Here is a 13234-nt window from a genome sequence, read left to right on the forward strand (position 1 = left end):
GTTGGCAAACATAATCTTTTGAACATTCTTCAAATGGATGAAGGAAATTTTCCCCTCAAATATCTCGGTGTGCATCTCAGGCCCACCAAATAGAGGTTCTCAGATTGTGGGATCATCATTGATAAAGTTCACAAATATTTGCATAATTGGGCTAGCAGGAATCTCTCGTTTGCGGGCAGAGCTCAGCTGATCCATTCTGTCCTTCTGGGTAGGGGTAAAATCGGTCGGTTATGGTCGGTTTTTAAAATTTTATAACCGACCGTTTAGAAATTATAACCGTATAAAACCGACCGTACGGTTTTTGGCGGTTTTCGGTTTGGCGGTTTTGGGCGGTTTTGACAGTTTTTCGGTTAAACTATTTTTTTATTTCAAAAACTGAAACCGACCGCCATGTCAAAAAAACCGAAACCAAAACCGACCGCCAAATTCGGTGATGACGTGGAACCGAAAATTCGGTTACGGTCTGGTCAGTTTGATGGTCGGTTTTGGTTTTTCGGTTTTTATGAACACCCCTACTTCTGGGTGTTTAGAACTATTGGATGAACCTTTTCTTACTTCCCCAAAAAGTTACCGCGACCATTGATAAATGCTGCAGGGATTTTCTTTGGGGAGTGAATGGGAACCGTAGCAAAATGCATATCCCCTCTTGGGAGAAAGCTTGTCTCCCCAATAAACTTGGAGGCATCGGGTTTAGGGAAGGGAAGAAATGGAACATTGCTTTAATGGCTAAGTATTTTTGGGATGTTTCGAACAAGCAAGATAACCTATGGGTCAGATGGATTGATGCTATATATTTGAAAGGGCGAAGCATATGGACTGTCAACTTTCAGCAAGATGCTAGTTGGTATTTCAAAAAGCTTCTCCGGCTCTGCTCAATTATAGGTGACGATGATGTTAAGGCGGCGGTGAGGAGAGGTAAATTCCACTCTAAACTGTTTTATGTTTCTTTTGTTTAAGTACTGACTGATAATTATGCAAAGAACATATGGAATAGATTGATATTGCCAAAACACAGGTTTATTGGTTGGCAATTAGTGAATGAAAAACTGCTTACTAGAGATAATATAAGCAGATTCATTGTAATTCCTAATGAGAATTGTCCTGTTTGTGGTACTGAGAGAGAAACACATAGTCATTTATTTTATAGCTGCTGCCTCACTCAAAAGATCATCAAAGAGATTATGTCCTGGTGTGGTTATTTCAGCTGGCCAAACAACATCAGACAGTGGTTGTCCAGGCCTTCAAATAATGTTAGGGAGCATATGTTGAATGCGATTGTTTTAGCTACCTTGTATGCTGTTTGGACAAACCGAAATAGTTGTGTTTTTGAGCAGGAATGTAAGCTAGCTGAGATTGCTAGTAAAGAGGTCAAGTCGACTGTCAAGCTGAGATTTTTAAGCTGTAATAGCAGGAGAAATGAACCCCTGTTCGATTATATTGTCAATGTAATGGATAGTTGGTAAAGGGTGCGGCTGCTGCTCCTTGTGGCTGGCTGCTTTCCTTTATTTGTTTTGTATTCTTTTGCTTGTTTTGAATAAAGAACTTCCTCCCTTGTTCAAAAAAAATATTTATAATTATTTTTTAAAATTAATATTACGCGGGCCACTAAAAATTTGCTACGTGTACAAGTGTGTACACGTGGTCAGTCCACTGGCATTTAATTGTGATTTTTAGACGGAAGTGTAGAGAGCAAAACAGAATGAGAGTATAGGTAGTTTTGCTCATTAAAAAATTAATTTTTGTGGTTAAGTTTTATAAAATTTAAAGTTTAGGTGGTTTAACCGTTAATATTTTTTTTTATTATTTTTTTTTTGTATATCTAAATAATTTTTTTTTTTTTTTAAAACAAAACAAGTGGGCCCAACGCCCAAATCCGGAAGTGAAAACATACGATTCGACCACGGACCTGAATCCTGATCGGTAACTGAATAGTTGCCGATGCCGATAGTTTCACGTTATCTATTTATTTATTTATTATATATGATAAATTATTAAAAAATAGTCTCTTTCTTCTTTCTTCTTCTTCTTCTTCTTCTTACAGGGAGGGACACATGGAGCTTCTGTGTATACACTGAAACGACAAGGATAGAAGAAACCATTCTCACTTCTTTTTTTCTTCTAGCCCTAAATTTTTATCATATTATATCGAGAGAATTTTCTTTGGTTCTCGCTAATGGCGCTCTCGGAGGAGGAATGCTCTTCCGCCAAATCCCGATCGTCATCTTCCGCGGCCTCTTCCACCAGCAATCACTACCTCGCCAAGTGCGTCCTTAGAGGAAGTGTCGTTCTTCAAGTCGTCTATGGTCGAATCCGCTCTCCTACCTCACTCGACGTCGTTTTCGGCAAGGTCATTCTCTTCTTCCATTTCCTCATTTTCTCTTCTTCTTCAATCTTGATTTGTGATCTTTCTTCTTCTTGTTCTTATTGCATTGTTGGAGTATAAATCGAGTATCTGAAATGAATAAATGGATATCAGTGTTTTCACTGAGATTAGGAACTTTTTAATTGCCAATATGGTATAGAAAGTTCTTGCCTTTTCTTTGCGGATTGATCTTCACACATAGCTATGGATTTAATTCATATGCCTTGGAGCTGCCTTTGTGTAATTCTGTATTTTCATGTATGTTTTCATAACTAGCTACGGAGGTTTTTTTTTTAGCTGAACAGTGGGGTACTTGTTTACAAAAATTGATTCAGGAGACTTCTATAGAACTGGTTGTAATAGGCGAAGATGGGATAGTGCAATCTGTGAGCGAGCAACCTGTGTTTGGCACCATTAAAGACCTTGCCGTTCTGCCCTGGAAAGACAAGTTTTCGCCTCAGAATCCGCAGGTTTGGATTATTTCAACTATATATGGCCATAGTAGTTTGAAAGAGATATTTGTGTACATCATAATAAGTTCTTATTGGCAGAAGCTTTTACCTTCCCTTGTGAAGATCATAATTATCCCTTTTCTTGTTGTAGATGCTAGGTAAAGATTTTTTACTAGTTCTTTCTGATTCTGGGAAGCTCTCGGTTCTATCTTTTTGTAATGAAATGCACAGGTAATTTTTTTTTCTTACTTATTTCTTCATGTTGTTGTCTTGGTGAATAACTATTTTTGAACTGATTCTTGGTCTGTATGGTATGTGTGACTGTTCGAATAGATTCTTCCCAGTGACGCAAGTTCACCTTTCAAATCCTGGAAATTTGAGGGATCAACTCGGAAGATTGCTTGCTGTTGATTCCAGGTGCACCACTACTCTGCTTATTGGATATTTGTAAATGCTTAGAGCATCTCCAATTTTTTTTTTTAGCTAAAATAACTAAAGTTAAAATAGAGAGCCAATTTTATTATTGTTGCTCCAACTATGGTCTTTACTATAGTTAGTCTTGGATTATTTAATAATATTTTATAATTTAAATTTGTCAAATATAAATTAATATTATAAAATAATGGAAAAATAATATTGCTTTTAATTAAAATACTATTAAAAAAGTTTAGCAAAAAAGTAGCGAGCTCCCTCTCTCTATCCATTCTCTATTATAGAGAGCCATTTTTTGTATGGTTGTAGCTTATTTTTTCAAGTCTAACTCGCTATTTTAACTGAAGAGTGTGTTTAGAGAGCATGGTTGGAGATGGTTGTGATTATAGTGTAGTTTAATCATATATACATTTTTTTTAACATTTCTTTCAAATGTTTGTCCAATGCCATTATTTATAGAAATTAATCAGGTCGATTTGAGTTCATGAACTGATTTTGTAATTGAGAGATATATCTTTGTCTTGTAATTTTTTGTTGAGGTGGACTTCCTGTTTCCCTTCTCACACTAAACTATTATATTCATAATATATTCCTTTCACAACTAAAAGAAAAGAAGGATAGGAAAGACAATGAAAATTTGAGGAGTTTTTGTTGTCCTTATTATTTATTTTTTTATTTTACTTTACAGTGGATCTTTCATTGCTGCAAGTGCCTATGAAGATCGATTGGCTATGTTCTCTGTTTCAGTATCTGCAGGCTGTGATATCATTGATAAGGTTAGTTTTTTTTTTCTCCCACTCTTTAAATTTTCCAACTACTGTCTTCTTGTAAAGAGTGAACAGTTCCTAGCTTCCGCAATTATTTGTGATAACGTGCTCCACTCCCTTCATTTTGTTGAAAACAAAGTTTTCAAACAACAAGATTATTAAGTTATGTTAAGCTGTTATTTCAGAAAATAATTTATCCTCCTGAAAATGGAGGAGATGTAAGCACAGCTAGAAGCATTCAAAAGAACAATATAAGCGGTACCATATGGGGAATGTGCTTTATTTCAAAAGATCCTTATCAGCCAAGTAAGGGGCATAATCCTGTACTTGCCGTTCTTTTGAATAGGTATTGCATTTACGAGTATTTATGCTATTCTCTATGGTTGAGCTTTTCTTAGTATAAATTCTCTCTCTTGTTTATGTTTATCTAATTTGAAAATATATATAGGAGAAATGCAGTCCTTAATGAGCTTCTGTTATTGGAATGGAACATTAGAGATGATGATGTTTCTTTGTTATCGCAATTTGTTGAAGATGGACCTTTGGCATACGACATTGTTGAAGTTCCTCATTCCTATGGATATGCCATCATGTTCAGGGTGGGTGATGCACTCTTAATGGATCTTAGAGATGCTCTTACACCCTGTTGTGTCTATCGAACAAACTTAAATTTCTTACCCCATGCAATTGAGGAGCAGAATTTCAGTGAAGAGTCAATCAGGGCACAACATGATGTTGATGATGAAGGTTTGTTTAATGTTGCTGCCTGTGCTTTGCTGGAGCTTCGGGATTATGATCCTATGTGTATAGATAGTGACAATAGCAATATAAAGATTAGCTACAAACATGCATGTTCGTGGAGTTGGGAACCAGGAAATACTAAAAATCCGAGAATGATCTTTTGTCTAGACACTGGAGAATTTTTTCTAATTCAACTTGGCTTCGATTTGGGTGGTCTTAGGGTTACTCAATCTGACTGTCTTTACAAAGGATTACAATCAAAGGCGCTTTTATGGGTTGAAGGTGGCTTTCTTGCTGCTCTTGTTGAGATGGGGGATGGAATGGTTTTGAAATTGGAAGATGAAAAGCTGATTCACAACAGTCCTATTCAAAACATTGCGCCAGTACTGGATATGTCAATTGTAGATTACCATGATGAGAAACATGATCAAATTTTTGCCTGTTGTGGAGTGGTGCCAGAGGGTTCGCTAAGGATTATTCAAAGTGGTATTAGTGTAGAAAAGCTACTTAGGACAGCTCCTATCTATCAAGGCATAACTGGTACCTGGACAGTTCGAATGAAAGTTACTGATTTGTACCATTCTTTTCTTGTTCTGTCATTTGTTGAAGAGACCAGGGTATTATCAGTTGGTTTAAGCTTTACTGATGTGACTGATTCAGTTGGTTTCCAACCAGATGTTTGTACTTTGGCATGCGGCCTTTTGAACGATGGATTGCTCATCCAGATTCATCAGCATGCAGTAAGAATTTGTTTGCCCACCAAAGTTGCCCACTGTGATGGAGTCTCTTTGCCTTCTCCAGTTTGTAAGTCTTGGTTCCCTGAAAATATGAATATCAATTTGGGGGCTGTTGGAGAAAATTTAATAGTTGTCTCTACTTCCAACCCTTGTCTTCTATTCATTCTTGGGGTCAGAATGATATCAGAATACAACTATGAAATATATGAGATGCAACATCTGAAACTGAAATATGAGTTATCATGCATTTCCATTCCTCAAAAAAGTTTTGAGCGCAAAAGCACAAATCATCCCATGGACGTGGGAGATGAGAGTTGTGTGGCTTCTCTTTCAACTGAAGTTGACATCAGTAAATCTTTTGTTGTTGGCACACATAAGCCTTCAGTGGAAGTTTTGCTTTTTGATCCTGATGACGGCCTAAGACATCTTGCAATTGGAACGATTGCACTTACAAATATAACGGGAACTACTGTCAGTGGTTGTGTTCCTCAAGATGTAAGGCTTGTATTTGTTGATCGGTTTTATGTCCTTTGTGGACTTAGAAACGGGATGCTGCTTCGATTTGAGTGGCCCATTGCCTCTTCAGTTCCAACATCTGTATTACCCGACTCTTTTGTTTCAGTGGATATAGATTCTGATTTTTCTAGCATGTCAGCACCAAATAGTTTTGGTTTACAAAGCAATTATATTGAATTATCTGAGAAGACAGTGAGCGGGGTTCCGATTGATCTTCAGTTGATTGCCATTCGCCGCATTGGCATTACCCCTGTTTTCCTAATTCCCTTGAGTGGCTCGCTTAATGCTGATATAATTGCTCTGAGTGACAGACCTTGGTTGTTGCACACTGCAAGGCATAGTCTCTCTTATACATCTATTTCATTTCAATCTTCAACACATGTAACTCCTGTATGCTCTGTTGATTGCCCTAAGGGTCTTTTGTTTGTAGCAGAGAACAGTCTACATTTGGTAAGAAATCTAATCCATTTTATTATGTGATGATGTGGATATTTTGCTTTCTTTATCATTGATAGCTGGTACTTTCTCTGTTTGTTGAAAAGTTTGTTTCCATTGAACAGATGTTTTATAGATTGAGCATCGAATATCATGCTATCTTCAACTGCTACAAAAATTAATTATTCATTTAGTTTCTAAAGAGAGCAATTTAGTTGGTTTCATGGTTTATTTTCTGCTCTGGTATATGCTCTTGGATGGTCTTTTGTTCTTCCTCTTTTGGTTTCTCAGTTTTATTTCTTTCCCTTTTGTGGTGGTTACTCTGTAGGTTCCTTAAGTTTCTGGTGAATGTAGAGGTCAATTGGAAATTTTTGCAAATATGTAAACTAAATTGTTATGGTGTTAACAAATATCTAAGTTAACTACTTAATGATGTAAGTACTGTAGTTACCGATATTATTGTACAATTAAAATTGCGGCATTTCTTACTCTTGCTATCATGTATCCAGATTTACTGTGTTCGAGTTATGGACTCATTTCAAGAACCAAGTTCTGTACTTTTTCCTGGATACCTATAGTGGCTGTTTAGTTGAAGGAGTATATTATAGGAACTAGAAGTTGATGATTTAGCAACCCTTTTTCCTGTTTTAAGACTTACTTGTTACTTAAGCTGATAAATGTCTGCATCTTGTGATTCTTTAGGTGGAGATGATTCATAGTAAGAGGCTTAATGTGCAGAAATTCAATCTTGGAGGCACTCCTCGGAAGGTCCTATATCATAGTGAAAGCAGGTTATTGCTTGTGATGAGGACTGATTTAACATATGATTCATGTTCATCTGATATATGTTGTGTGGATCCTATTAGTGGGGCAGTAATCTCATCTTTTAAATTTGAGCATGGAGAAACAGGGAAATCAATGCAGTTAGTAAGGGCAGGGAATGAGCAGGTCATTGTTGTCGGAACCAGTCTATCTTCTGGTCCAGCCATAATGCCCAGTGGCGAGGCTGAAAGGTGTACCATTTTCCCCCTACTTTTCCATTTACTTTCTCTGCTTGTTCCACGTTGCATCACGAAAATGCTTCACACATTAAGACTTGTTATTTTTCTTAATGAAGTTAACTTTTCAGGAATTAATTTGGGACTATACAGGCATTCTTTTATAACTTACATGTTTGTTTGGATTTTATATCCCCCCTTTTGTGTATAGTTCCAAGGAAATGTCATCCTAACTTGACTTTTCTGAACAGTACGAAGGGCCGTCTTATTGTTCTGTGTCTTGAACATGCGCAGAACTCAGATAGTGGTTCAATGACTTTCTGTTCAAAGGCAGGGTCATCTTCTCAAAGAGCTTCACCATTTCGTGAAGTTGTTGCATATGCTACAGAACAGCTATCTAGCAGTAGCCTGTGCAGTAGCCCAGATGATAATAGCTCCGATGGAATTAAACTTGAGGAAACTGAAGCATGGCAGTTACGGTTGTCATATTCACTTGCATGGCCTGGAATGGCACTTGCTATCTGCCCTTATCTTGAGCGTTATTTTTTGGCATCTGCCGGTAATATTGTAAGTCACTAAACTCTTTCGTTCTTTTAACTTTTCTGTTTTTTAAACGTGCAATTTAGCATATATGATGGCAAGTGCAAACGTTCTCACATCAGATACTAGGATGAGTGTGGTTTTCTGTGCAATTTATTGGTGATAAAAATATATTAACTGCTCTATTATTTCAGTTTTATGTATGTGGGTTTTCAAATGACAATACCCGAGTGAAAAAATATGCGATGGGGAGGACAAGGTTTATGATTACGTCTCTAACGGCACACTTCACAAGAATTGCTGTTGGTGATTGTCGTGATGGAGTCCTCTTTTTTTCTTATCAAGAAGTAAGTGGAAAATTTATTTTGCCAATAAATTTTTTTTATTGGATGGATTATCTCCTTGCCTTCTTTCTTAGTTTCTTCAGTCCTCCACACTTCTATTCTTAGAAGGTGCTCTCTTGTTTCCTACCTGAATATAACAGGATTTAGCCTGCTTGTTATGCAATACTTGTGTTGAGAGTGCTGCTTCTCTTTCTTGTATGGCAGGATACTAAAAAACTGGAGCAACTTTACTGTGATCCATCCCAAAGACTAGTTGCTGATTGTATTCTCAAGGATGTTGATACTGCTGTTGTGTCAGATCGTAAGGGCAGCATTGCTGTTCTATCATGCACAGATCACTTAGAAGGTATTAGAGCCTTGTAAGCAATTGCTTCATTTTATGGAAATTATGGAACTTAAAATTACTATAATGTTTGAAAATGAGGCAGTAACGTCGACGACACTTAGAAGTTTGACCTTAGTTATCAAATTTAGGCATCAGCTCATAAAAGTTGGTAATTATTAGGCATCAGCTCATAAAAGTTGGTAATTATTAGGCATCAGCTCTACTCGGTTGAAAGGGAAATTAAATTAATACACAACCTTATAATCTTTGGTGAAGTACAGTTGGCGACTACATAAACATATGTGCAGGTTTGGAAAACTTAGACATGGTTGGTACAGAGGCTAGCATATCTTAATTTTTATGAATTATCAAATACTAATGCTATGTTTGGAAGTTGGATTTTGGTGAGAAAAGAAAAAGATGAGGAAAATGTAGGGAAAAAATGTGGAGAATTAAAAAAAATCAATTTTTCATGGTTGGTATGGAAATTTTGTTGAATCAAGTTTTTTTCCATACACTTTTTCATTCCACACTGAACATGAGAATTTATTCTTTTTTATATTTATTATTATTTTTTTATTTCACTTTTTTTTTTCCTACATTTTCCTCACATTTTTCATTTCCCACCAAAATCCAACTTCCAAACAGAGGATAAAGAAATTTCAATTACTATATGGTGTAACTCTTGGAAGATTTTGCCTTCATCATTAAGATGTGGGGCAATGTGGAGGATCTCTTTGAAACCATGAGTGGGAACTTTCAACTTAATTTTTCTGCCCCATTTGTCATTTTGTTGTTGCTCATGTTTTCCAGTTTGAATGAATATATCTTAATTTTTCAATGGGGTGCCAGATAATGCTAGTCCAGAGTGCAACTTAACAGTAAGCTGCGCCTATTATATGGGTGAGATAGCTATGAGCATCAAGAAGGTACTTGCTTTTGCACTTCCACATTATTTTCTTTGTGAAATCATCAAATTACTTTGCAGTGGAATTCAAGTATCTAAATCCAATTTAATGCATGTAACTTTTAGATCTGGTATCATATAATCATTGAAATTTCAATTAGTTACAACTTTGGAAATAATTTTGCTACTCCTGAACATTTATTTTCTCACGTTCGATTTTAGGGATCATTTTCGTACAGACTTCCAGCAGATGATGTATTGAATGGTGGTGACTTGAAGATTGACTCTACACATAATACTATTATTGCCAGCACTCTGTTAGGAAGTATAATAACTTTCATTCCTCTGTCAAGGTAAGGGACAATCATTTCAGCTTTCTTGAGGAATAAATAAATGCCTATAGAATGCAAGAAGTATAGTTGATTAATATTGTGGATGTTCGGAAATATGTTGAACATCTTAAATATCTAACAATTCCTACCTTGATCAGGACTTTGATTACTCATTATCTAATTAATTTTGAGTTGATCTAACTGATATAAACTTCATTTTCCTGCAGAGAAGAATACGAACTCTTGGAAGCTGTCCAAGCTAGATTAGTGATTCATCCATTAACTGCTCCTATTCTTGGAAATGATCATAATGAGTTTCGAAGACGAGAAAACCCAGTAAGATTAGTGGCTACCATTAGTACATTATATGGTTTGACATGCTTTCATGGGGTTTGTCGAAAATGTTATGCATGTAAATAGGGTTATTACTTTTTTTTATTTATTTTTTATTCTTTTCCTTATGTTATGAACTTATGATCATTACTTTCACCTTGATAAATGCATGGGTTTGTGTGTACATGGATTCTACCCTATGCTCCCACTGAATTATTGTTTCTTGGGTGTAGAAACTTCACAAAAGCAGTTGTGTGTCATAACTAACTGTTGTATATGTTGCACATTGGATTCAAACTAAATTATCTTTTGCCTAATGATCGTCGTATCAATTGCAGACTGGAGTACCAAATATACTTGACGGTGATATGCTTACTCAGTTCTTGGAACTTACAAGTATGCAACAAGAGGCTGTATTATTGTTTCCTCTTGGCTCAAGAGATGCTGTAAGCTCAAGCATGAAATCATCGTCATCACCTTTACCTATCAATCAGGTTGTACAACTTCTGGAGCGAGTTCATTATGCTCTAAACTAAGTACATGTCTCCAACTTGTTCTGGAGCTATCGAAAATGGCTTCGACCCACCAACCTTGATGGTCGTCAGATCACTTGTCATCCAATTTTCCCAGCACTGATTCACTGACTATCAAAGAAAAATTCCTTATATATAATCACTTCACTTGGATGAAGGGAGTGGAGGTACTGATGGTGGAGATAGAAATGTTCAGAGAACGTACTTGGTTGGTTCTTATTTAAAGTGGAGCAACAATTGAGTAAGGTGGGGAAGAAAGTGTGAGGGGTTAAGGTTTTTTACCATTTGTTCCATGTAATTAATTGCTGCGTTGGATTTGTGTTGTTCCTATTTATTGTTGACATGCCGTGTGGGAAGAAAGTTAAAAATCATCATTCCGTAGAGTAATTGATTCAACTTTTGTTCTTTTTTTTAAGCCACAAATAAAGGGTTTATGTATGTATCACTTGCCTTGTAGCTAATGCCATCTGTTGCAAGCGACGAATTTACAGAAATGGTAAAAAAAAAACTGAAAAGTTAGATTTTATAAATCTGGACAAAAAATAATGATAATAATAATAATATTAATAATGCATAGGTAGTTAGCCAAAAAATAAGGGTTTTCTTTTTATTTATTTTTTTTTTGTAAGGAACCAAAAATAAAGGTTAAAATATAGAATATGCATAAATTATAATATAAAGATACCATAAACGAACTTATCTAATTATTACATTTTCTGTTCTTTCATTATTTTTTTTTTTTTAATTTTCCTTTTTACATTCCTTCAAACTATACAATAAACAAGAGGGAAATTTGAATTTTTATGCTTACATTAGGGAATAATTTTTTCCCTAAACTTAAAATAGGGAATATTGGTAAAATGGGATAACATTTTCTTAATTCTCACAATACCCCCCCATTTGAAACTTGATGCCCTCTCTCTCTTTCGCCTCTCTTTCTCTCTTTCTCTCTTTCTCTCTCGCTCGGTGCCGCACCCACACATGCAGACCACCCACCCACGGCAGACCGGACTACGCACGACCACCGTCCGAACCACGCACGATTCAGCCCCTTCTCTCGGACCCAGCCCCTCTCTCTCTTCCTCTCTCTCAAACTGAAAAAAAAATAATACCAAAGGTCCGATGGTCGGACCACATGGTCCGATGGGGTCTGACCAATCGGACCCATCGGACCTCGGACCACGTGGTCCGACCATCGACCTCCGGTTTTTTTTTTTTTTTTTTTTTTTTTTTTCCGGTTTGAGGAAAACAAAGAGACACATTGGTCCGATGGTCGGACCACATGGTCCGATGGGTCCGATTGGTCGGACCCCATCGGACCATGTGGTCCGACCATCAGACCTCTGGTATTTTTTTTTTTCAGTTTGAGAGAGAGGAAGAGAGAGAGGGGCTGGGTCCGAGAGAAGGGGCTGGGTCGTGCGTGGTTCGGACGGTGGTCGTGCGTAGTCCGGTCGGCCGTGGGTGGTCTGCCGTGGGTGGGTGGTCTGCATGTGTGGGTGCGACACCGAGCGAGAGAGAAAGAGAGAAAGAGAGAAAGAGAGGCGAAAGAGAGAGAGGGCATCAGGTTTCAAATGGGGGGGGGGTATTGTGGGAATTAAGAAAATGTTATCCCATTTTACCAATATTCCCTATTTTAAGTTTAGGGAAAAAATTATTCCCTAATGTAAGCATAGAAATTCAAATTTCCCTAAACAAGATCACAAAGAAGAATTACTGCCAGACTTAAATGATGGAAAGTTAGCAGAGCTGTCATTGATATTGGAGAAGTTGTTTAAACATCACCAGAGTTTTTAATTATTATTGACTTCAGAAAAGTCAGCAGATAGTGTCTTTACATTGCTGGTGTTGTTATCGACTTCAGAAGTCATCGAAATGTCGTTAGAGTTGTCATTGTTATAGGGAAAGAGAAAAATCGTTTTGAGCTTTGATTATCGATCCAGATAAACATATAGGACAGTTTGCTCTGAAATTGAGGGGCAATTTTTGTGCCCAAAATATTTTGGCTCACAAAAATTTCCTTATAAAGAAAGGTTTACAAAAGTCCAAAATTAAAATATTCTGATCCATTTAAAAATGGCTAAAAGTATCTGTTATGGACTCGAGAATGAGCTCGTAGTAAGGTGAATTGAGCTTTCCTGATGTCATCAATCTGCACGAACGAGAGTAAAACTCTGATGACATCATCAATCTGCATGAGTACTCTTTTTTCTTTAAATGAATTTGAGCAGAAAATTCACTTATCACACACTAAGTGGGAACTGCCTAACCACCAAATCAGTTAACGATTATAGTTAATTTTCTCCAATACTCCATACTATAAATAAGGAAAGATGATTAACAAAAATGGTTGATTCCCAAAAAATATTTATGAAATAGACCAAAGTATGTGACGGTACACTATTTTGACAACTTGAATTTGAGTATTATTCTTCTTCATAATATAAATTATTAAGAATGAAACTATCAGTGAAAGTTGAAAA

At 36.5% G+C, this 13234-nt stretch overlaps 2 protein-coding genes across 2 annotated transcripts; both read left to right on the forward strand.

Annotated features, from left to right (window-relative positions):
* Positions 1-632: 632 nt before the first annotated feature.
* LOC115699979 (uncharacterized) lies at positions 633-1463 on the forward strand. Its single transcript, XM_061103210.1, has 2 exons — positions 633-915; positions 958-1463. The coding sequence occupies exons 1-2, from the start codon at positions 633-635 to the stop codon at positions 1461-1463; spliced, it is 789 nt and encodes a 262-aa protein (XP_060959193.1).
* Positions 1464-1920: 457 nt separating this feature from the next.
* LOC115699205 (uncharacterized) lies at positions 1921-11199 on the forward strand. The gene is made up of 15 exons (XM_030626494.2): positions 1921-2347; positions 2698-2832; positions 2966-3045; positions 3148-3231; positions 3935-4022; positions 4199-4359; positions 4462-6457; positions 7145-7455; positions 7692-8007; positions 8175-8327; positions 8529-8670; positions 9502-9578; positions 9779-9909; positions 10116-10224; positions 10560-11199. The coding sequence occupies exons 1-15, from the start codon at positions 2174-2176 to the stop codon at positions 10755-10757; spliced, it is 4155 nt and encodes a 1384-aa protein (XP_030482354.2). The 5' UTR covers positions 1921-2173; the 3' UTR covers positions 10758-11199.
* Positions 11200-13234: the final 2035 nt, after the last annotated feature.

This window comes from Cannabis sativa, chromosome 8 (assembly GCF_029168945.1).
Source record: "Cannabis sativa cultivar Pink pepper isolate KNU-18-1 chromosome 8, ASM2916894v1, whole genome shotgun sequence".
Taxonomy (NCBI): Eukaryota; Viridiplantae; Streptophyta; class Magnoliopsida; order Rosales; family Cannabaceae; genus Cannabis; species Cannabis sativa.